Source organism: Mesocricetus auratus, unplaced genomic scaffold (assembly GCF_017639785.1).
Source record: "Mesocricetus auratus isolate SY011 unplaced genomic scaffold, BCM_Maur_2.0 Super-Scaffold_100676, whole genome shotgun sequence".
Lineage (NCBI taxonomy): Eukaryota > Metazoa > Chordata > Mammalia > Rodentia > Cricetidae > Mesocricetus > Mesocricetus auratus.
In genome coordinates, this window is record NW_024429266.1 from 32,289,599 (window position 1) to 32,313,327 (window position 23,729).

Below are 23,729 nucleotides of genomic sequence, written 5' to 3' on the forward strand. Positions count from 1 at the left end.
GAAAAAAAAAATCAGATCTCAAAAAGAGCCATTAAAAAGGCATATTTAACAAACAAAGGCAAAGTGGTTTCTAGTCAAGGAGAAAAATCCTTAAAAGTACATACAAGCAAGGAGGATGGAGATACAGATACATATACTCACCCACCTCAGTCACTCCAATGTCAAATAGCCCACATCACTTTGCTACTCAAGGTATCTACTGACACCTTCAAGTTCATTACATGCCAAAAATCTCATACTTGCTTGACAATATCCTGAATAAGCTTGAGAATACTGCATTCACAGTAATACTTATGACAATGAAAATGATTCTGTACTGCTGATGAATTTTAAAAACTTCTGGGAGAACTGCACTTTCATTCTTTAAAAATGATCTATTTATTTATATGCATGTGTATTTTGCCTAAGTGTGTTTATGTGCACCATGTGCCTGCAGAAGCCAGAAGAACATGTTGGTTCCCCTGGAATACGATGTACAGGCAGTTGTAAGCTGCTATGTGGATATTGGAAACTGAACCTGGTCCCCTGCAAGAACTGTGTTTTTACCTGCTGTTCCTGGATAAAAATGTTTTACTTTTGAATTTTGTCGAAGGCTTTTTCAGCATCTAGTGACATGATCATGTGGTTTTTCTTTGTTTATATAGTGGATTACACTGATGGATTTTTGTATGTTGAACCATCCCTGCATCCCTGGGATGAAGCCTACTTGATCGTGGTGCATCATTTTTCTGATGTGTTCTTGGATTCCATTTGCCAGTATTTTATTGAGTATTTTTGCACCAATGGTCATGAGGGAGATTGGTCTGTAGTTCTCTTACTCGTATCTTTGTGTGGTTTGGGTACCAAGGTAATTGTAGCCTCATAAAAGGAGTTTGACAACGAACCTTTGGCTTCTATTGTGTGGAACACTTTGAGGAGTACTGGTATTAGCTCTTCTTTGGATTTCTGGTAGAATTCTGCAATGGAATCATCATCTAGTCCTGGGCGGTTTTTGGTTGGGAGACTTTTGATGATTGCTTCTATTTCATTAGGGGTAATAGGTCTATTTAAATTGCTTCGTCTGTTCTTGATTTAATTTTGGTAAGTGATAATTATGCAGAAAATTGTCCATTTCCATTAAATTTTCAAATTTTGTGGGGTGTATGTTTTCAAAGTATGACCTGATAATTGTCTGGATTTCTCCAGTGTCTGTTGTTATGCCCCTTTTCATTTTTGATTTTGTTAATTTGCATGTTCTCTATCTGCCTTTTGGTTAGGATGGATAAAGGTTTGTCTATCTCACTGATTTTCACAAAGAACCAACTCTGTGTTTCACTGATTCTTTGTATTGTTCTTTCCTTCTACTTTATTGATTTCATCTCTCAATTTGATTTCCTGGTGTCTAAGGTACTCCATTCTCTCCACATCTCTTCAATATTGTACTTGAAGTTCTCACTAGAGCAATAAGACAACAAAAGGAGATCAAGGGGGATACAAATTGGAAAGGAAGAAGTAAAACTTTCACTATTTGCAGAGGATATGATAGTTTACATAAGTGACCCGAAGAATTCTACCAGAGAACTCCTACAGTTGATAAACACCTTCAGCAAACTGGTAGGATATAAGATTAACTCAAAAAAAAAAAAAAAAGGAATCAGTAGCCCTATTATATACAGATAATAAATGGGCTGAGAAAGAAATCAGAGAAACATCATCCTTTACAATAGCCACAAACAACATAAAATATCTTAGGGTAACTCTACCCAAACAGGTGAAAGACCTGTATGACAAGAACTTTGAGTCATTAAAAAAAGAAATTAAAGAAGATACCAGAAAATGGGAAGATCTCCAATGCTCTTGGATAGGTAGAATCAACATAGCAAAAATGGCAATCTTGCCAAAAGCAAACTACAGATTCAATGCAATTCCTATCAAAATCCCAGCACAGCTGGGCGTTGGTGGCACACGCCTGTAATCCCAGCACCAAGGAGGCAGAGGCAGGCGGATCTCTGTGAGTTCGAGACCAGCCTGGTCTACCGAGCGAGTTCCAGGACATGGCCCAAAACAATACAGAGAAACCCTGTCTCAAAAAAAAAAAAAAAAAAAAATCCCAGCACAATTCTTCACAGACCTTGAAAAGGCAATATTCGATTTTATATGGAAAAACACAAGACCCAGGATAGCCACAACAACTCTGTACAACAAAGGAACTTCAGGAGGCATCACCTTCCCTGACTTCAAACTCTACTATAGAGCTACATTCCTGAAAACAGCTTGGTACTGGCACAAAAACAGACAGGTAGACCAATGGAATCAAATTGAAGACCCCATATTAACCCCACACCTATGAACACCTGATTTTTGACACAGAAGCTAAAACTATACAATGGGATAAAGAAAGCAACTTCAACAAATGGTGCTGGCATAACTGGATGAAGACATGCAGAAGATTGAAGATAGATCCATACCTATCGCCATGCACAAAATTAGAGTACAAATGAATCAAAGACCTTAAATTAAATCTAGCCACACTAAACCTCTTAGTAGAGAGAGGGGGAGGTACCCTTAAATGAATAGGCACAAGAGACCACTTCCTGAACATAACACCAGTAACACAGACACTGAGATTGACAATTAATAAATGGGACCTCCTGAAACTGAGACGTTTCTGTAAGGCAAAAGACACAGTCAACAAAATAAAATGGCAACCCACAGAATGAGAAAAAGATCTTCACCAAGCCCACATTAGACAGAGGGCTGATTTCTAAAAGAACTCAAGAAGCTAGTCACCAGAACACCAAACAATTCAACTAAAAAGTGGGGTACAGAACTAAACAGATAATTCACAATATAGGAATCTAAAATAGCTGAAAGAAACTTAAGAAATTGCTCAACATCCTTAGCCATCAGGGAAATGCATATCAAAAACCACTCTGAGATGTCATCTAACACCTGTCAGAATGGCTAAAATTAAAACCACCAATGACAGTTTATGCTGGAGAGGATGTGGAGAAAGGGGAGCACTTCTCCACTGCTGGTCAGAGTTCAAACTTGTACAATCATTTTGAAAATCAGTATGGTGGTTTCTCTGGAAAATGGGAACCAGCCTACATCAAGATTTAGCAATTCCACTCTTAGGCATATACCCAAAGGATGCACATTCATACAACAAGAACATCTGTTCAACTATGTTCATAGCGGCATTATTTGTAATAGCCAGAACCTGGAAGCAACCTAGATGCCCCTCAACCAAAGAATGGATACAGAAAATATGGTATATTTACACAATGGAGTACTATTCAGTGGAAAAAAACAATGGAATCTTGAAATTTGGAGGCAAATGTATAAAACTAGAAGAAACCACCCTATGTGAGGTAACCCAGTCACAGAAAGACAAGCATGGTATATACTCATTCATATATGGATATTAGACATAGAGAAAAGAATTATCAGCCTAGAATGCACACCTCCAGAGAAGCTAGGAAACAAGGTGGACAGTAAGAGATATACAAAGGGTCCCCCAGTGAAGCCGAAAGGGACAAGAGCCCCTGAACAAATGCAGAGCATGGGCGGAAGAGGTGGGGGAGGTAGAAGAAACAGGAGGGGAGAAGAGAAGAGGGGAACATGAGTATCAGGAAAGATTGAGTGGGGAGAGGAATAGGTTTAAAGAGAAATCTGGCGCTAGGGAATTGTACAGTGATCCACAAGGATGACTCCAACTAGGACCCTAAGCAATAGTGGAGGCTATTTTATATGCCCCTCCCCTATAATGAGAATGATGACTACCTTTTAAATGCCATCCTAGAGCCTTCATCCAGTAGCTGATGAAAGGAGAAGCAGAGACCACAGCTAAGCACTGAGTCAAACTCCTAAAATCCAGGTGCAGAGAGGGAGGAGTGATGAACAAAGGAGTCAAGATCACGCTGGGAAAACCCACAGAAACAGCTGACCCGAGGAAGTGGGAACTCTTGGACCCCAGTCTGACAGCTGGGGAACCAACATAGGACCAAAAAAGGCCCCCTAAATGTGGGTGTCAGATAGGAGCACTGGGCAGTCTATGGGGCCTCTGACAGTGGAACCAGGATGTATATCCTTAGTGCACAAATGGACTTTGGGAGCCCATTTCCCACGGAGGGATAATCTCTCAGCCTAGATACACAGGGGAGGGTCTAGGCCCTGACCCAAATGACTTGATAGATTTTGATGATCCTTCAATGGAAGGCCTCACCCTCCCTGGGGAGTGGATGGTGGAGGGTAGGGTGGGTGCTGGGCATGGGAGGATGGGAGGGAGAGGGATCTGGGATTGATATGTAAGATAAGATTGTTTCTCATTTAAATAAAATAAAATCTCAGCCTCTGGCTAAGTTTGTACTAACTAAAACTTTCACTAGAAATTCAATTTCATATAAAACTAAATAGGTTATTACTCCTATGAATTAAGAAGCTGTGGTGAGCAAAAGGGTCAAGAACAGGCTGGTGAAACCCACAGAAACAGCTGACCTGAAAAAGTCTTAGACCCCAGACTGATGGCTAAGAGGCCAGCATGGGACTTATCAGACCCCCTAAATCTGGGTGCCAGTGAGGAGGCCTCAGCAATCTATGGGGCCTTGGATAGATCAGTATTCATCCCTGGCATTCAAATGGACTTTGGGAGCCCATTCTACATGGAGGGATGCTCTCTCAGCCTGAACATATTGGGGAGGGGCCTAGGCCCTGCCCAGTATGATATGACAGATTTTGGATATGCCCCATAGAGAGCCTAACACTCCCTGGGGAGCAGAGTGGGGATTGGTAAGGAGTGAGGGAGGAGAAGAGGGAGAGGGAGCTGGGATTGACATGTGAAGCAAGCTTGTTTCTAATCTAAATAAAAAGAGACAGAAAAAAAAACTTAAGGAGCATAAAAATTATCAATGATCAAGACAAATCAGCTTATCATATTCTTTAAATAAAAGTGCAAGTATTTTGTAATAAAATATTGAAAGTTTAAATTAAGACAGGATCAGTATAAGCAGTTGTCATTACTATTACACAAGCATAAAACAAAAAAAAAAGCTAAATCATTCTTTGTGAATGAAGATATGGAATGAGAAATAGAATACAAATAGCAAAATTAGGAAGTTGCATCAGGAGACAGAGTTTAAGACACAGCAGCATGTTAATAGGCAGAAACATCTAAGAGACACCTTCAATTTTTCTAATATATATTTTAGCATAAATAGTATAAAAAGTGTCTTAAAGCTCTTAATAGTCAATCTGTGATGAATGTTAAAAATCAGAAGGCTGTGCAAAGAGATCAAGACAGCCAGAAAGGTCATGTTTCTATTGTATACCAAAAAAAAAAGTTACAGATAGCTGTAAATTAATGACATTATGTAAGCATTTCTGTAAGCATTTTAGAGAACAGAATTCACAGGCAAACTGGAGAGCTGGGTGCCTGTGAGGACAGATTTGAAGCATTTGCTTACTAGCATGGAAACAGCTAAATATGACAGTATGCTTTAGGAAACATTAATGATAGCATGTGGAAACTTACTTTTGCTTCATGGCATGCATATGTGGCAGTTGACTCAGTACTACATTTTGAAGAAAGTCATCAACAGTTGAGATGTCCAGGAAACTGAAGTCTAAGCACATCAAATCATCTAGCTTTGTGTTTTTACCAGTTAAGAGACACATGTTCCTAGTAGCTCTGCTACAGCAACCACCTTTGAAAATGGGACACTTATATTTCACAGTCGTTTAAAAACAAACAGGCCACTTTTGTCTCTTATGAACTGAGTGAAACTACCCCCCCCCCTTCACTTGGGTCTGGGGAAATGTCTAATGGGAGACCTTCTGACACCAGAACACTGAAAAGTCTGCATTCAGATCATGCTAACAAAGCCATTTTTTGAATGTATGTCTATGGAAAAGGCAGGTCATTTAACTATGTGTACACAGATTATGGATTGCTTCACTTGAAAAATCCAAGCAATCAACCAATTCACATTTTTCCTCAAATCACCTACCTACTTCTTAAATACCCAAGGCCTATCACCCTTAGTGAGGCAGAGTTGAGATCAGAACATCTCCATCTCCTCATGCTTGGTTGCCTCATGAAAACATTTGATGTCTGATACCCTCTGTCAGGAAAATCAGGCCTGGCTCTGTAATATGGATATCCCCTATAGCTAGGCTCACAGAACTTGACTTAGACTAAGAGAGACTTAAAAGACGAATGTTCTTCCTCCTCTTTCAGCTGTGGCATACACCAGCATAGGGAATAAAATACAGAAAGAGGCTGTAGTTCAGGACTCCTTCAAAGAACAAATTCTTTGGGGGAAGCAGTACAAAGAAAGACTGAAGACCAATCAAATGTTTTAATACACTGAGAAAAATCTACCAAGTTAATAGACACTAACTACAAAGGTCAGGACTAGTTTTTGGCACATACTACAGTTGAAGAATTGTAAGTCAAACCACCATACATTTAAGTATTTGGAATTTATATTATGGAGTTAAAAAAAAATCCCAAAGTAATATGTGAAAAGCTAGGTTGAAAAGATGCCACAAACATTGTTTTCTTTTTAATATAAAAATGAAGACTAGGAGAACACCAAAAATTAACTGTTCTGCTCAAGTAATAAAATTACATATATTTTTCTTTATTCTTAATTTTCTGAAAGTTCTCTGTTACTAAAAGAAAACTGAACATTCCAAAACATAAATGATGTAGGAATAAGGAATCATCTCTCGATTAAGTTAGCTGCATTTACAGTGTTCAAATTCTGACTATAAAACTTCTGCTTGGCCAGGCACAGCTTTATAAAATACAGTATGATTAGAATTGTTTGTCATTATTTTATAACATATATCTTAACTGGCATAAAACAGGTAACTCTGTAATTAAAATGTAAATATTAATAAAACCAATCAAAATATCATGTTTATTTAAAAAATACTGTTTAACAATAAGAAACACAGCACTAAAGGGATGAGGAAGCTGATGACCTAGGACTTATTTATATCTGACCCAATAGTTTCACTCATAGCATCCCAGACTGACTTCACATCGATACTGGTGCCAGGAGTACAGGGCTTTACATGAGACTGTACATGGAAATTATTTTCCCCAAACAGAATAAAGGTTAAAACAAGCAGGAAATAATTCTCCTAGAGTTGTTACCCATAATGCAAGCAACTCCTTCTTTTTTTGAGGGGGGGCAGCTCTGCTAGTTCTGCATCAAGTATTTACTAAATGCATTTTTATTCAACTATAAAATATGTTCTTTTCATTATTTACATTTCAGTATCTGTAAGTAGCATTCATTAAACTTCTAAGTAAAAGGAAGTGACATTCATTATCCAATTTTCCTGCTTTCACTAGAAATAAGGAAACTTGGTATGACAGATACACCTTCAGAATCTAAACTCACATCCCTCTGAGTATTTTGGAGACCTTTAAGCATAGTGGAAGTCGTGATAAGATCCACCATCAACATCCAGCACAGGGGTACAGTGGGGTGGGGCATTAGCTGAGGAGCTACTAATAGTTGATGACTTCTGGAGGAGGGAGAGCCAATTTTCTTTACATGTGTAGACCTTGGTAGGTCAACTCTCTAATGGATGATCTCACACCCATGAGCATATGGCTAACACAAACTAGAGCGGAGAAGTATCTTTTTTAACAAGGATATCAAATTTAGAGAGCATGAGATGGGGGGCAGGGGTCTAGGAACAGTCAGGGGGAAGGAGGGGAACTATGATTAAAATATATAAACGTATGATATTCTCAAAGAATAAAAATAGTATTTAGTAAAACTTCATGTTAGGTCAAGGTTATTTATAATGCTTTCTTAAATAATATTTATTTTTCCTTAGAAAAGGCAAAATTCAAAACAACAAAGCAATAGTTAAAGATCCATGTTAATTCTATTAGTTAAAATTGGCATATATAAAACAAGAAAAAATTGAGTTATTTTATTATGTCAAATTCTATTACAGTAAACATAAAATGTCAATAATGAAATACTTTAAATGTCAAGCAATAGACTCCATAAAGTTTATCTGTTGATTTTCTTACCACACTCACTACAAAATCTAAAGCAACAAATATTTTTTGCTCAGTTTGTCCATATAATGCTGGCCAGTAAACTAAGGAAAATCGATACCTCAAACAATTTACTCTGAGAAAAAAACTAAGGCAATGAATGCTGTTAGTTTTTTTCTGTCTGTTTTGAATGCTTCTGCCTTTCTATATTCTGGGTACTGGAGAAGAAGAAACTTAGGAGGAGATGGAAGCACATTCCGGGAAGTCAGGGTCCACACTCACAATCTTCTTCCACTCTCAACACAAAGGCTGTCAGCACAATTTTCTAAAGTGTTACAATCATCCAACTAAAGGAAAGAAAGGAAGACAAAAGGATGAAAAGAAATAGCTGAGAAAGTGGGGAAGAAGCTCCTCTTCTATATATTCACTGAAGAAATCTGAAAAGCAGTGTGTGGGAAGTCTTCTGTCACGTGATTATATACACACATATATAAGATTTATAGGCATATATGGTCTGTGTATCCCAGCCTTGAGGTACCTCCCCCCTAAATTTATGCTGTGAGGTCTCTTAATCCTGCTACTTCAGTGCTAGAGTTAAAGATGTGGGCTACCAAGCCTGGTGAATATATTTCTAAGATGATTTTTTTTTAATTGAAGAAAAAGACAACACACCTGTTCCTGTTTTGCTTCTCTCTAAACTAAGTGAAGGAGTAGCAAAACCTAAGACATTAGACATTCATGATCATAATCATTCCCTCTAACAAGTGCTTAAGAATCACTTAGTTATCTTGGATGACCTGTGTAACATGGTGCTTTCTCAGAGCTAGTATGATTTGTTTCCCAGCTTGACTGTTCATATATTATTTCCCATGAAACCTTGGGGAACTTTGCAGAATGTAGATCTCTACCTTTGCTTTTTGTTCCTGAATTATGTATTAGGAGTCTAAAACTGGAATTATTTTGTTCCTGATTGAGAGATTTACAAATAATTCCAATAATCAGCCAGAATTGAGAAGCATTCATTCATTATATTGTGTCAAATAGTAAAAACCACACCAGTAGCAAGGGTTAGAAGATGAGACAACTGGTTTTAACCTGGCAAAAATTAGTAAAACTGTACAGAACGATATAGCATAGGGAATCAGTCCCCACAAATCTTTAAACTCAGTAGGATGAGCAACCAACCACTCACAGGCAGGGTTCATAGACTTCTCCCTTGACTTTCATAGGTGTATACATAGTTAACCAGAGACAGTTGAGATTCATATGGTTTACCGCAACACAATGACATGGCTTGGTTTCAATCACTCTTACACTGTTCAATATACATAGAGGCAAGGTCAGCATGCCAATTTATGGTTCTCCCTGTCCAATGATCGTGTTTTATAATAAAACATAAGAGCTGATTTGAAACTAGGATACAAAGTTTTATATTTGTCTTAATGTATTCCAATGAAACATGCTATGAGAAGACAACTTAAGATAGGTCCTGGGATATTCACATCTCCACTCTCTGAGCTTCCAAGACTCAACAAATATTTATCTTGATGTCTTTTACCAACTTCCTAAGTTTCTCAAAAATAATTCCTTCTAATTCTTGCTCATGTAAAATTATTTGTTTTCTCACATTTTAAAGTTTATTCTTGAATATAGTAAATAATATTCTTCATCCTTTTCTTCTTTTAATTTTCCCATCATTTTTGTACCCCTGTGCTTTGGGAGAGGAGTATATGGAGAACAAGGGCTAACATCTGGTGTCTTCTTCAGTCATTTCACCTTATTTTTCTGAGACTCAGTAGCCAGAAAACTCCAGGGATCCTACTATTCTGCCTCCATAGTACTGGGATTATGAGGATGGTACATTGTGTTTAGCTTTTCATGTAGGTACTAGAGATCTAACTTAGTTCTTCATGTTTGAACAGCAAGTATTTTACTAATTGAGGCATATCTCATGCTCCTTTATGAATTCCTCTGTTTATTTCTTCCTAACGTATGCACTGGCTAATCGTCATTGTCATCGTCATCATCATCTTTAGCTTTTATTTAACTCATGCAATGAATTCATTGTGTTTTTATTGTAAAACTTGTTTCCAATTCCCAAGATAAATTGTCAATCCTGTCTTTAATTTTGTAAGCATGGATACTCATAAGTCAGGTGAGATAATTACAATCCAGAACTACTGTGATGCTGTTTCTATTGTGTGTTACTATGCTGAACTTTTGTTTCTGTTGTCTTGTATTTTCCTATGCCTTTTTAGTTGCTACTTTGCCCTACTTACTATATTCCCAAAAGCAGAAAAAAATGAGAAAATAAACTATATTAATCTTCTTTTGTAGATAATTTAGGTCTATGTTCTGTGGATACCAGTAATCCAGGACCCCCCTCAATTCAATTTCAGGAATTGATAGGATTTGAAGCTGCTTTTCAATGTCACAGTTTATCTTCCACCATTTCACCCTAGATTATAATTCTTTTGTGTCCTAAAACACTGTGAGTCACTCATAGGATGTAGCTTAGGAACAGTAGATCCCAATTTCCCTTAAGAATCTCCTCTGAGTGTAGTCCATTCCTAGTCTGGTAATTCTTCTGTTGTCTTTCAAGGTAGGCATGAATATGCTAAAAAACATGTTTTTAGATGATTTTGTGGTTATGGGAACATCACAGCATTTACTGACAAAAAGCTAGATGGTTCAGCCCAGCACCTCTCCGTTATATATATACAGTCTATTGCTCTTAAGTTACAACTTGTACTGTATTTACTGTATTAACACTAAATACTATGGGAGATTGGTGATATATATTTGGTGCTGAGCATTTATATATCTAAACACAGACATAAAATGCCATGCTCAAAATCTGTACAGAGGATATACAACATGGTATATTTATATCTGGCAATGGCAATGAAAGAACCTGCAGAACTGAAAGCTGCTTTGAATGAGGCAGTACGCCATATGAATGTGAAGGGCTAGAATAATCCACTGCTGTTAAGCTTATAAATACTGTATACTTAGGTCACACTAACTATACACACCAACTCTGCCTCCCCTAGACATTGTGATGCTTGTCTATGATCTCAGAATTTTGTAGATGAAAGGTGGAGGATTGAAGAGTTCCAGGAAAGCCTATACTACACAGCTAGACCTTATCTACAAACACCAAAAAACAAAACAAAACACCAACTCACTAATCACAAAACAATATTGGTACAGAAGCTGGTACTGGGGACTTGAGGAGGTATTGCTGTGATAGGCCTGAACATAATTTTGTTTGGAGGAATGTGAACTTTGGGTTAGAACAGCAGCTGAATGGGATACCACACACAGTACGAACATTGAAGACAGTGGTGCTGAGGGTGGATTTGAACTGTGGGGGCCTGGCTCAAGGGGTTTCAGAGAAGAATGTTAATATGCGGCCTAGTGACTATTATGACATTTTGGTTGAAGAATATGGCTGCTTTTTGCTATGGGCTAAATTGAAGAGTTTTGGATTAACTGCTCTGGCAGAGGAAATCGAAAAATAGCATAGTATAGACTTTTTCATGTGGTTATTAGTGTTCATTCTTATGCAGATCTATAATGATAAGGAGCAAGCAGAGCAGGTAAAAAATGCAAAATGTACAGACTGAGGACAAAAGGGCCATTAGGAAGGAAAATGGAGCTAAATATTCTATTCAAGGAGATAAACAGATTAAGGAATGGAATAAAGGGAGTGGTGACCTCAGGGAAAGATCCCACCCTGCTAAACTTCCAACCTGTAAAAAGGAATTAGAAAACAACCTGGCTTTCAACCCCAGCACTCACAAGGCAGAGGTGGGTAGATCTCTGAGGAGACCAGGCTGCTCTAGAGAGTTTCAGGACGGCCAAGCTTAGGCAGTAAAGGAAACCATTGAAAACAGAAAGTTGGTGAAGATGTACATTGAAAGAAGGAGCCATGTTCCAGCTCCAGCAAGCAGCATCTTTGGCCACATGGTTCTGGCTTTAGAATCAAGGATAGAAGAAAGGGGTTATAGAATCTCCCTCCTACACCAAGGAAAACCACCAAGAACAGACATGAGTCAGGGATCTCCCTGAATGGAGGCCTACATAGTCCACTGTGTGAAGCTGTGAAGGCAGGCGAGTGTGATCAAGTTGGGGAACAAACAAGCTAGGCAGACAGAGCTTAGTGAGAAGTTTTATTAGAAAATGGAGGGGAGGAGGGAAAGAGAAAAGAGACACAGAGACAGAGAGGGCAGAAGAGAAGGGGAAGACAGGAAAAGTCCTGTCTGCCCCAGGGGAGCAGCACAGCTGGAAAGAGAGGAAAAGAATAGTGAAGAGCCTAAGTGGGGGAGGGGTGTCCTTTGCACCTTCATAGCCACGGAACCCTGGGCTGACCAGATCACTGCCTGACTGCATTCTGCGAGGTGACAGGGGCAAGCCAGCATAATGCCTGAATCCTTACAGCCTATTCACAGCAATAAAATCCTAAGACAACTACCAAAATGTTAAAAAACAAAATTTCTCTAATAATTTACAAGTTTAATTTAAAAAAACTGTGATATAATACTGAGCTTAAACCAATACAGATCATTTTCTCCTCCTATTCTTATTCCACAAATCTGTTTTTTTTTTGTTACTAAATTCACTTCTTTATACTTGGTAAAGTTTCTCGTTCAAAACTTAAGACATATACTTCAGCTTAGGCCTACACATTTACATTAATATTTTTCTGTTCCCTTTCCATGTTTGGCACTCTAGAAAGGCCTTCTAGGGTAACAACATATAGAAAGTTGTTTCCAATAACATGCCCACCATCTAGAATCATTATTAAAGATGTATTTGAGACTCACAAGGACCTTTCAGAAATGTGAACAGGTGGTGTACAAATGATGAATTTGCTTCTTTGTTCATCACATATTTTCTTGCACACAGATGACTCACTTGTGATAATTTTGTGCTATTAAGGAAAACCTTCTGACGTTGGTTTTCAACTTTTTAAGGACCTTATTGCAGACTGCAAAGGGTTCTGCTGTTCACTAAAAACATTCAGGGTTCTTCTTTGTTCTGAAATTTCCTGTTTTTGATGCCTCTTTTCAGTCATGTTTAACAGATGACATCAATTTTTGAAATCTAGGATAAACTAAGATTACTGCAATACGTAGAGCTTGCACCGACAAACACATACTCACGTAATGTGTAATAGTGCATGTACTTTATCCTAATTCTACATAGTAAGAAGACTTCTGGAACACCAATACTTTATGTGTCAGGCTAGAATTTTCTGTGTTGAAAATAAAATTAGGGGCTATAAGTTAGTGAAAGAATTCATTTTTAACATGTATAAAAGCCCACTTTACAGACCCTAAACACAACCTAAAACAACAAAATACTCCTCCTCCCTAATCAAGCACCTAAAAAACTTAAAAAAAAAGACACTAACAACTGCTTAGGCATAAACCCACATAGTAAAAATAATTTTTTCCACATGTAATTCATGGAAAAGCCTTTATTCTAAAATGTATAAGGAAGTGAAAAATTTGAGGGTATGATTTTCTTTATAACCCAACAGTGGAACGTTCTTGTAAATAAATTCTATAGAGTAATTCTACCCTGAAATAGTATTTAATTAGGAATACATCAGTTGAGGCCTTTTTTTGAACAGATACTCAATGTGATCACTAAGAAGAATAAGACAGATGGTACTCTGGAGGAATTTCTAGTCTTTATAAAAGAGATAACTGAAGTCTGTACATGTGACCTAGGTATATGAGAGATTCATCACCAAGAGATTGCTTTACTGGTAATGTTTCAATTAGTATCTAAAACACCCATTTTCTCTGTTGATAATATGCCAGACCAAAAAAAAAAAAAAAAAAAAAAAAAAAGGACAAAACACCTATTTTACCTAACTATACCTTAAAATCTAAAATAAAAACAACAAAACAATCAATGCTATGTATTCATTAACAGTATGAAGTGCCATGGTTAAAAATATACATGAAAACTTACCCCGTCTGATAGTGCTCGCCAACACACAGCACTGACAAATTCATTTGTATCATCTTCTTTCCGGTCTTTGTCCAGAACGCTCTTGACTGTATCAAACTTAAAAGTCAGCAAAGTCTTAGAAAGTCCTTTATAGTACAGGTAGAGGGAGTTGTTCTCACTTCCTGAAAAGAAAAAATAAATGCACTTTTTAGAATGGGAGAACCTGAAATTAGAATACATACATACACACACACATAAACACACACACACACTCAACACTCACTCACTCACTCGGGGGCAGTCCTTAAACTCACAACTGCCTTCCTCTGCCTCTCAAATGCTGGGATCATAAGTATATGATACTTCAGCCAGCTAGATTACCTTTCTTTCTATAAGCCCTACAAATTGAATCTAAGGCCTTTGGCTATCGTGAACTACATTTCTAGCTCTAGTTCTGGAACACAACATTTAGATAGTAACTATTAATCCAAGTTTTAGCAAAGAGACCAATTACCTTTTATATTCAAATCTGAAAGACAAGATGACAAGACCAATTAAGTGGGAACTATGTGAGAAGGGATTCTTGAACAAAAACTATTGCTAAATGATATGTGTTTATATTCCTAAAACCAAAGTGTTTTTTTTTTTTTGTGTGTGTGGTTTTACGAGACAGGGGTTTCTCTGTATTGGAGGCTGTCGGTCCAGCCTGGCCTCGAATTCACAGAGATCCACCTGCCTCTGCCTCCCAAGTCCTGGGATTAAGGGCGTGCACCACCACCACTCGGCCTAAAATGTTTTAAATTAAAAAATACTCGGCAGAGGTCTGTACATTCAAAAAGCTGTTATAAACAAGAGTCTTAAAGTGCGTTTTGAAAAGATATAGAAAGGAAAATAAAAGTTATGGTATTTAAAAAAAGCCAATTTGAACAGCCTAAACAACTCAATTCTCTGAGAAGTCAAACCGACACATTTCAGGAGCAGCTTATCTACTTTGGTGGTATTCAAACTCATACATTAGGAAGAAACACAATTTAAAAGTGTTAACAAAAGTTTGTTAACAGTATTAGAACATTTCAATAATAGTAAATTGAATTTTTCCACTTCTGATTTAAATTTTCATATAATATCATCCAACCCAAACAAATTGCTTAATGAAAAGGATACTAGGCAGGGTGAAATGAATATCAGGCTTCTGAAAAGATGTCTTCTGAAATACTAGTAGGAGAAATTAATAGTTTCTATAGTCTATATTATACCTACGGAAATTATGGTATGTTTACAATTGCTAGAAAGCAGTTAAAAATTACTATGAATACAGGGCTTGTATGCAGAAAAGAAAAACTAATGCTCTCCAGCATGAAGGAAGGAAAGAATTCAGTCCAAAGCATCAAGTGATGCTACCTTCCAAGAGCACAAATCAGTTTTCTACTGAAAACTACCGTGACATGTCTTTGCAAAGTTTTTTTTTAAAGATATAATTTCACTTACCACAAGCTATATAATCTCCATTGGAAGCAAGTCCTACGAAGTTTTTTTCATTAATATGACCTTTGAAGGAACGCAAACAATATGGTTTCCCCACATTCCACAGTTTTAGTTGGCTGTCTGTTGAGCTGAGATAAACACAAAGAGGAGTAAATTTTAGATTTCTTGGTATGAAACTCATCGCCAAAAGTAATTGTGGTTAAGAATGCAGACTTTGGTGCCTGTGTATTCCCACTGGCTTCAGTGTTTCAACAGTTAAATATGATACATGATAATCTACTGTATAGAATTAAATGGAAAACCAAATTCATTTAACACGCTTTCAATAATGCTTGGGGATATAGGAAGTATAAGCATTAATAGCATCAATAGCACTGTCGCATCATCAATAAATAAGACTTTTTGCACTGAGATATATTTTTCATTTTGAGAAGACACTCATTCTTCTTGTTATTGGCATACTAGATACAAACTATTTTCATGCCATCCCTACATGGGACAGTACACAACATAGTTTATTTTGCTGAAAGAATATATGGATCTCATTTCTTACCCAAAACTTTTTTTTTAATAAAACCCACTGGTAATTTTTAATAGACAATTTTAAGACAGATACAATTTTGCAAGCTGCTTTCCTGTACTGAACTGCTTTCTTTATGTTTTTTGTTAAGGAACTGTGTCTATATTTATACTTAATGAGCAGGACACTGTGATACAGATTTTCCATATATTATTTTATTTAAAGATTTAAAAGCTTAGTGTTGCTATTAGCTCCATTTGGTAAAGAGAAAATTACAGGTTACAGGTTACAACTGTATATAGCCAAGATCCAAACTGTTGGATTTGAGCTCTTTCAGAAATGTGCTTTAATCTATTTTATTCCACAGTATTGCAATGACTGTCCTTTTATGTTTCAGTTTAAAATATATGTCATTTAAGTCATTTCTGCCTATTATAGTTATCCTAAATATGGAATACTCTTTAGTTACCACTTAAATTAAGCTTGTGAATTCATTTCCCAAATAACTCCCTTGGAAAGCTCAGTTATGAATATTTTTTGTCCTCTTTTGCAAGTGAACTAAAATCATCTTGCCAAATCACTAAATTCTTATTTAGAACCACCAGTGTGAAGGTGAGATACAAAATTCAAGGCACTGGCATATGCATTCTTCTGAGAGAGACAAACAACTAAGCAAAAAAAGAAAAAAGCAAGAAATCATTAAGTTTGGGAAGACACACATGCATGCATGTGCATAGAAATTAAGAATGGATATTTGTGGCCGGGCGGTGGTGGTGCACGCCTTTAATCCCAGCACACGGGAGGCAGAGGCAGGCGGATCTCTGTGAGTTCGAGGCCGGGCTGGTCCGACAGCCTCCAAAACAATACAGAGAAACCCTGTCTTGTAAAAAAAAAGAATGGACATTTGCTAGATAGTTAAAGAACTATGAGATGAAGAACCAAAATATGGAAGTATGCATGTTATTAGAAGTTCTGTACTTTCACAATGGAGTTTACTTTATTTGACTGAGATTTTATTACCTTCAAAAAAGTAACTAAAAGATTTTACAAAGGACATTTGCTTGTTATAAACAGACACACTTAAATAGTTATCTTTAAAACAGATTTTACTGTGAAACTGATATAGGGTAGTATAAAAAAATCAACCAATTACTTAAAATAAAAAATAATTCTACTACTATGTTGAAAGCTGACCCAACAACATAATGGTTGACTTTAAAAATATCACTTTTAAGAGGGCCTATCAGAAAGTAATACATTTATTCACAAGTAAAATGAACAATGAAGGTAAGATTCATGCATTTTAATGGAAGATATGGAAATCTGCTATTTCAGAAAGAAAATATGAATCAAGGTCATTCTTTGCATATGCCTACAACATCAACGATGAGACTTCTACTAAGCTCACCCTCCAAGGGGAGTAATACTCACGCAGAGACAATTTCATCACCACTAACAAACTTGGCATAAGAGACTGCTTTTCTGTGTCCCTTGAATACCATTATTGGCTGCTTAGTGTTACGGAGATCGTAGTAGTGAACACAGTGATCTAAAATAAAACAAAGAGATAACTGTAGTAAATGAAGAAAAGGGAGGCAAAAAACTGAACTGGATTTGGTGTTTCCATCACAGCAAAGTGGTGGCTGAGTAAGAGCGATCATCTAACATACTAACATTATTCTCAAGGTCTGTTTATGAAAACTACCCTCACAAGAGGTAAAGTATCCAGGAGAGAGATCTCAGCATCTTGTTTAAGCCTAACAGAATTAGACTATAAAATACAAAGGACAACAACAAAAAGAAAAGAGCTGTGCACAAACCTCTCCCTAACTCCAAGTAACATAGCATAAAAGAAGCCACTAGCTAATGGGGGGAAAAAAAAGAAACTAGCTTTAGGCCTTAAATTTAGAGCCTAGTATCAGAACACAAAGATTCAATCCAGTGTGACAGAGCCCTAAGCTTAAGGTTGATTCCCCACTCCAGTGTTCATGCACCAAAACTTTGGGTGAAGCTGGCCTGCTACCAACAAGCTGCCTTTACCACCTCTTCCCTGAGTGTGGATAGTGCAACGCTCCATCCCTTGGGGCTAGGGGAAACCACACAACATTGCTAGGCCACTGAGACAAGCATTTTGCCTTAAAGCAAAACAAAACAAAAACAAAAACAATCAACATCTGAACTCACCTTGGTACTAGGCAGGAAGGGACCTGTGACCACAGAAAAACTAATCTGTATTCTTATTCTGACCAACATCTGTGTTTCACTTAGCTACCTGAGGTTCTAAGTATATCAGAGCAGCAGATAGGCACAACACCAGGGTCCTCTGTCCAGTCTGTGCTGTGCTGGTCTTAGCAGATTGTGGATTTTGAGGATGTCTCTATACCGAGTGTCATCCTGAATCCAGTGCCCAACAGAACATGAACAGAGTCATTATAATTTGGGATTAAAGTAGTTGCCAACTCATTGCCTAAGAACATAAGGTCTAGTTTGTCTATGAAAAGATTGGTTTCTTCACAGAGGCTGTAGGGTGAGAACAAACTGCAACGAACCTTTGCTGTTGTCTTCAATAGCACATATACAGGTGAGGGAAAGAGAAAAATCTCTGTTTTGGGGGACTCTTTCTAGTAGTGAAATAGCAGCACTGAATGTACTTAGAAAAATAATAGCTTATTTAAAATATCTGGGAGGATACCCACAATGCCAGATCATAAATGCTCAATTCTTTTATGTACAGACATTACTGGGTGTGAATATGCACCAACAACATTCATGGAACTGTCAAAGAGAGAAAATAGTTAATAGATATGGATACTCAGATGATCTTGGCTGTATGCAGGTAATTAATGGACAGAACCAACCAAAACAATAATGATATAACTACATTCTACTTACCTGAGGCTTTCTACAACTCAAAAGTTAAGCACAGTTTAAAGCAGAAAAAAAAAATAGCAAGATATCCCATGCAAATGGAATTTTCAAAAAAAAAGTAATAACCACATTTACATAAGAGACTCAAAGCATTAAAAAGGACAGGTGGCTCACTATATAAATGGGCCAAATCAGAGGAAGAGGAAATGACTCTTAGCTTGAATGCACCCACTATCAGAACACACAAACAAATAAGGAAAACAGTAGGCTTGAGGAGAGATTTCAATACAGTAATAGAGGAGTTTAATGCTGACTTTCAGTAATAGACAGAAAATCCATAATTAATAATACTCTGGACTAAATGGAACCCTCCATGGGCTCTTTTCGATAACACATGGAGAATTCTCTAAGATAATATGGTTGAACATGGGAAGAAAAAAGTTTTAGTGTATTTTAAAATATTGAAATATCCATTATGGTTTTCAACTGAGAGTTGAATAAAACAAGAAATCAGTAACAAAAATTTAGACATTATATATAATTACAGCTAGTTAAGAACTTTGAACAACCAATGTAGTAAAGAAATTCAAAGAAAAATTTAAATTTCTCAAAATAATTAAAAATAAAAATACAATATGCCTATACTGACAGAATACAGTAGAAATAGTAGAAAGGGAATTTATGGCAATAAATGCACACTTCAAAAAAGCAGAACCAATGAGTGCTGCTCTTCCAGAGGACCTGAGTTTGTTTCTCAGTACCCACATCACATGGTTCACGGCCACCGGTAACCCCAGCTCCAAGAGATCTGATGCTCTCTTCTGGCCTCAGTGAACTCACATATATACAACATATATTCACAAAGTTACAGAAGTAAAAATAAAATAAAACAAAAAGACAAACAAACAAGCAACAACAACAGAAACCCCCAAAATGGGGACTGGCAAGATAGCTCAGTTTGGGTAAAGTAACTTGCCACCAAACCTGACAACATGGCTTTGGACTCTAAAATTCAGGAGGTGGAGAGAATTGATTGGGGCAAGCAGTCCTCTGACTTCTACTTGTGTATCCCACATTACAGATACACACGTGTATACAAACTAAATAAGTAAACAAAAAAAGGCAGAAAGGTCTCAGAAAACAACTTATCACTACACTTCAAAAAATTAGAAGAACAAATTAAGTCAATTTTTGCAATTAGAAGAAACAATAAGAGATCAGAACACAAACAAATGGGAGAAATAGCAATGTGTGTGTGTGTGTGTAATACATGAAACAAGTAGGTCACTTTTCAAAAAAGCTATAGAAAAATCAATAACTAGTTAAACTAAGAAAAAAAGAGAAGACTCAAAATAGAAAGGAGAAAATGAAATATCAGCAACATCACAAGAGTAGATGCCCACAGACCAATAATTTTAATGACCTAGATGCAATGTACAAATTTCTGGACACATGAATATTACCAAGACTGAATTATGAGTAGAAAACTAACAGATTGTGGTGATATCTTGCTGTACAAATAAAGCTTGTCTGAAGATCAGAGGATAGAGCTTGCCACTAGCTAACCATAGAGGTCAGAAGGTCTGTACAGACAGACAGGGAGTGGCATGGCTAAGCAGGGACAGGATATAAGCAGGAAGAAATAGGATCTTGCTCTCTTTTCCACTGGGAGGCTAATGAAGTAAAGGTGGCTTTGGCTTCCTCCTCATTCTCTCTGATCTCTCAGCATTTTTCTCTATATTTGACTCTGGGTTTTTATTATTCCATTTACAAATAACAAAAAAAAATCAGAAATAAGGTCTCCTATAAAAGTTCAGCTTCACTGCTGAATTCAATTCAACATTTAAAGGATATTAGTTTCAAAATTTTAAAGAAGCAACTCTTCCAAACTAATTCCATAAGATTAGCATTATTCTCACAAAAATCAGACAAGACAACAAAGAACCAAAACCTCAGATCAAGCAAATTTAAAAGCACATTAAGAACGTTATTCACTATCATTAGTCATCATCACCCGGAAACTCTATCAATAAAGTGAAGTACAAAAACCTTGGTTGTAGATAAAATATTGATAAAATTCAACAGGTCTTTAAGATAAAAATAAACACAATTCAACATAATAAATGCCATAAATAAAAAACCAACAGCAGGCACCAGTAGGATCAGTACAAGAGAATACATCTATATACAGAATACTCAGGGAAGCCTTATTCATAGTGTACCCAGATCCCACCAAAATGATGGGCAAGTCACAGAGGCAGGAACTAGAGGGAGCTGCTCAAATTGCATTCATATCCAAGAAGCAAAGAGTCAACAACAAACATGCTAGTGTGCACTTTCTCCAGGTATATTCACACAACCCAGGATCCTGTCTAGGGAGTAGTTTTTCCCATAGTCAAGATGGGTCTTCTCACTTCCATTAATGCAATAGGCAATCTTACACAGGCATGCCCAGAGGTTCAGCTCCTAGATGACCACATCAGTTGGATAAGAAGGGCAAGAAATTATTTGAATTTTCAGCTATACAGCAATACGTCTAGTCTAGAATACTAGGTTCTGTCTAAAAAGAAGAATGGGGGTTATATGTAATCAAAATATGACCCTACAGCAAGTGCAGGTAACTAGTTCTTTATATATATTTTTATTTTTACTTTGTTGTGCATTGGTGTTTTGCCTGGATGTACGTTTGTGTGGAGGTGTCAGGATACCTAGAACTGGAGTTACAAATAGTTGTAAGCCACCAAGTGGGTGCAGGGAATCAATTTCTCTGGTACAGTAAGTATCACTATTCATTAATATAGCATACATTTCCATTACATTATTAGTGTTGCGGTGGTAATGAGCCCTGAACAAAAGCAGAGTTTGGATGTTGTAAATCCAGAGACAAATTTTCACAGGTTATTTTTAGCCCCCTTAATAGCCAATCCATGCTCACTTGTGTCTGACCAAACAAACCTAAACTACCAAATAAAATACCCTGGGATGTATTAACAGACCACTACATCCCACCAATACTAAAGATCAAAATGTCATCAGACAGTATCTGAATCCAATAGCAGCTATTAACCCATTTGATTGTAACTCTCCTGGACTGATGTTTTCACCAATGTAGTTGAAAAAGACCTTAATATATGATTTTTTCTGTTGTTATATGTTTATAAAAATGCCACAAAACTGCAACTATATTGGAACTTGGTATTTGGGGCAAACAAACTCAATATGTGTGCCAGGACCATGGTAACTATTAGTGGGCTTCAGAGATTCACACTGTCTTTTTCCTTTTAATGTTTTTTTTTTTGTTGTTGTTGTTGTTTTTTGGTTATTTCATTTATAAAAAGTATTTTGACTAAGTATCTAATTATGGGATAACATACTTTTCCTAAGTTTTAAGTACTTATTTTTATGGTGATTCTACTGATTTCTTGGTCTCATGTACTTGTTGACACTAAGAACTGTTAAGTTTTACTTGTTCTGGACGTATTTTTGTCAGCATCAAAGTTTTTGCTTTCAATAGTAAGCATTATACCAAACTGTAAATGAATGATACTGACAATATTGTAAATGATAATTTTTTTCTATTTTTCAGTATGAGTCTATTCAACACTATACTGTATCTTCTAGCAAATTAAACAATGCAAAAAAGTAATTCACAATTTGTTTTAGTTTGAATAAAATACAATCCTATACAAAGATTATCCCAAGGAATATATAATAAAACTACAATTGTGGAAATTAGAAGGAACAAACGTAAAATTTATTTATGAAATTTATCTGTATTTCTATATACTAACAGTACAAACACCCAAACATAAAATAGTTATAGTCACAGGAGAACTAAAGAAAAATGACTTACATTTAAAAATATAAAACATTAAGAAGATAGTAAGCATGACTAAATAGTCAAAAGGAGAGGAACAATATTAAAGAAATACAGTTAGAGGATATGACTGCAATACTAGGAATAATTCTTTCATTGGAAAAATTCTATCTATTAAGCTCAAGCCAAGGTTATTGAAGAAAGACAAATAATTCTGAATGAGAAAATGAATAAGCATAACTCGCGATGCTAACAGATCTTAGTGAAATGATTCTGAAAGGCACTGAATAAAATATTGGATGTGTATTAAAAAACAGTAGTAAAATTAAAATATTTGATTTCAATAGACTAGTATATAAAAATAGATGTTCTAAGTACCAAAACAACTACAGTCCACTCAACTAAAAGAAATGGACAGGGCCCATAGTCACTAGTAATCACAGCACTGTCCTTGGTTTTGTACTGAGGTAGAGACTGCAATGAATCACTGCAAAAGAAGTGTACCTAACATTTTTGGCTGATGTAAACTGAAAAACTACAAAAAGAGTTACTATATTTACAAAGAAAAATAATTATCATGTCTATTGGCAAGGCATATATAGCATCAGTTTCTGTCCATATTTCTAAAAAGTAATACAATAGAGAACAGAACTACTATTTTACTTAAAATCACAATATTATACATAGAAAAGAAAGCTGACCAGAAAAATTCCAGACCCTACAGGATACAAACTATAAAATTTCACTTAAAAAAGTCAATCCAAATCAAACATTGCACAGAATTGTATGGGGAAATATACAGTGTCAATAACAATTCTCTCAAAACTATCAAATATTTGTAATTATAATTATTGTTAATTATTTTTATAATAATTTTGCTGGAAAAATATGAACATTAAAGCTTACATGGAAAAGTAAACAAAAAAATTAGGCAAGAAAAACAATGAGAATTTATACCAGAGAAAAAATCTTGGAAGATGTGTATATCTATCATGTACACATTAAGCATCAATAAGAGAATCTATTGATAAGTAACAGCCAATGGCTAAAGATATCTTGGGAGA

The 23,729-nt window shown here is 36.3% G+C and overlaps 1 protein-coding gene across 3 annotated transcripts in view; it reads right to left on the bottom strand.

The window, feature by feature from the left end:
• Window positions 1-23,729, bottom strand: part of Cop1 (COP1 E3 ubiquitin ligase) — a 113,837-nt gene that overhangs the window by 7,948 nt on the left and 82,160 nt on the right. For all 3 annotated transcript variants that reach the window (XM_040737265.1, XM_040737264.1, XM_040737266.1), the window contains 3 exons: window positions 17,412-17,529; window positions 15,464-15,588; window positions 13,997-14,157 (listed from right to left, as the gene is read on the bottom strand). In XM_040737265.1, the coding sequence (XP_040593199.1) occupies window positions 13,997-14,157; window positions 15,464-15,588; window positions 17,412-17,529 (404 nt within the window). The remainder of the gene's footprint in view (window positions 1-13,996; window positions 14,158-15,463; window positions 15,589-17,411; window positions 17,530-23,729) is intronic.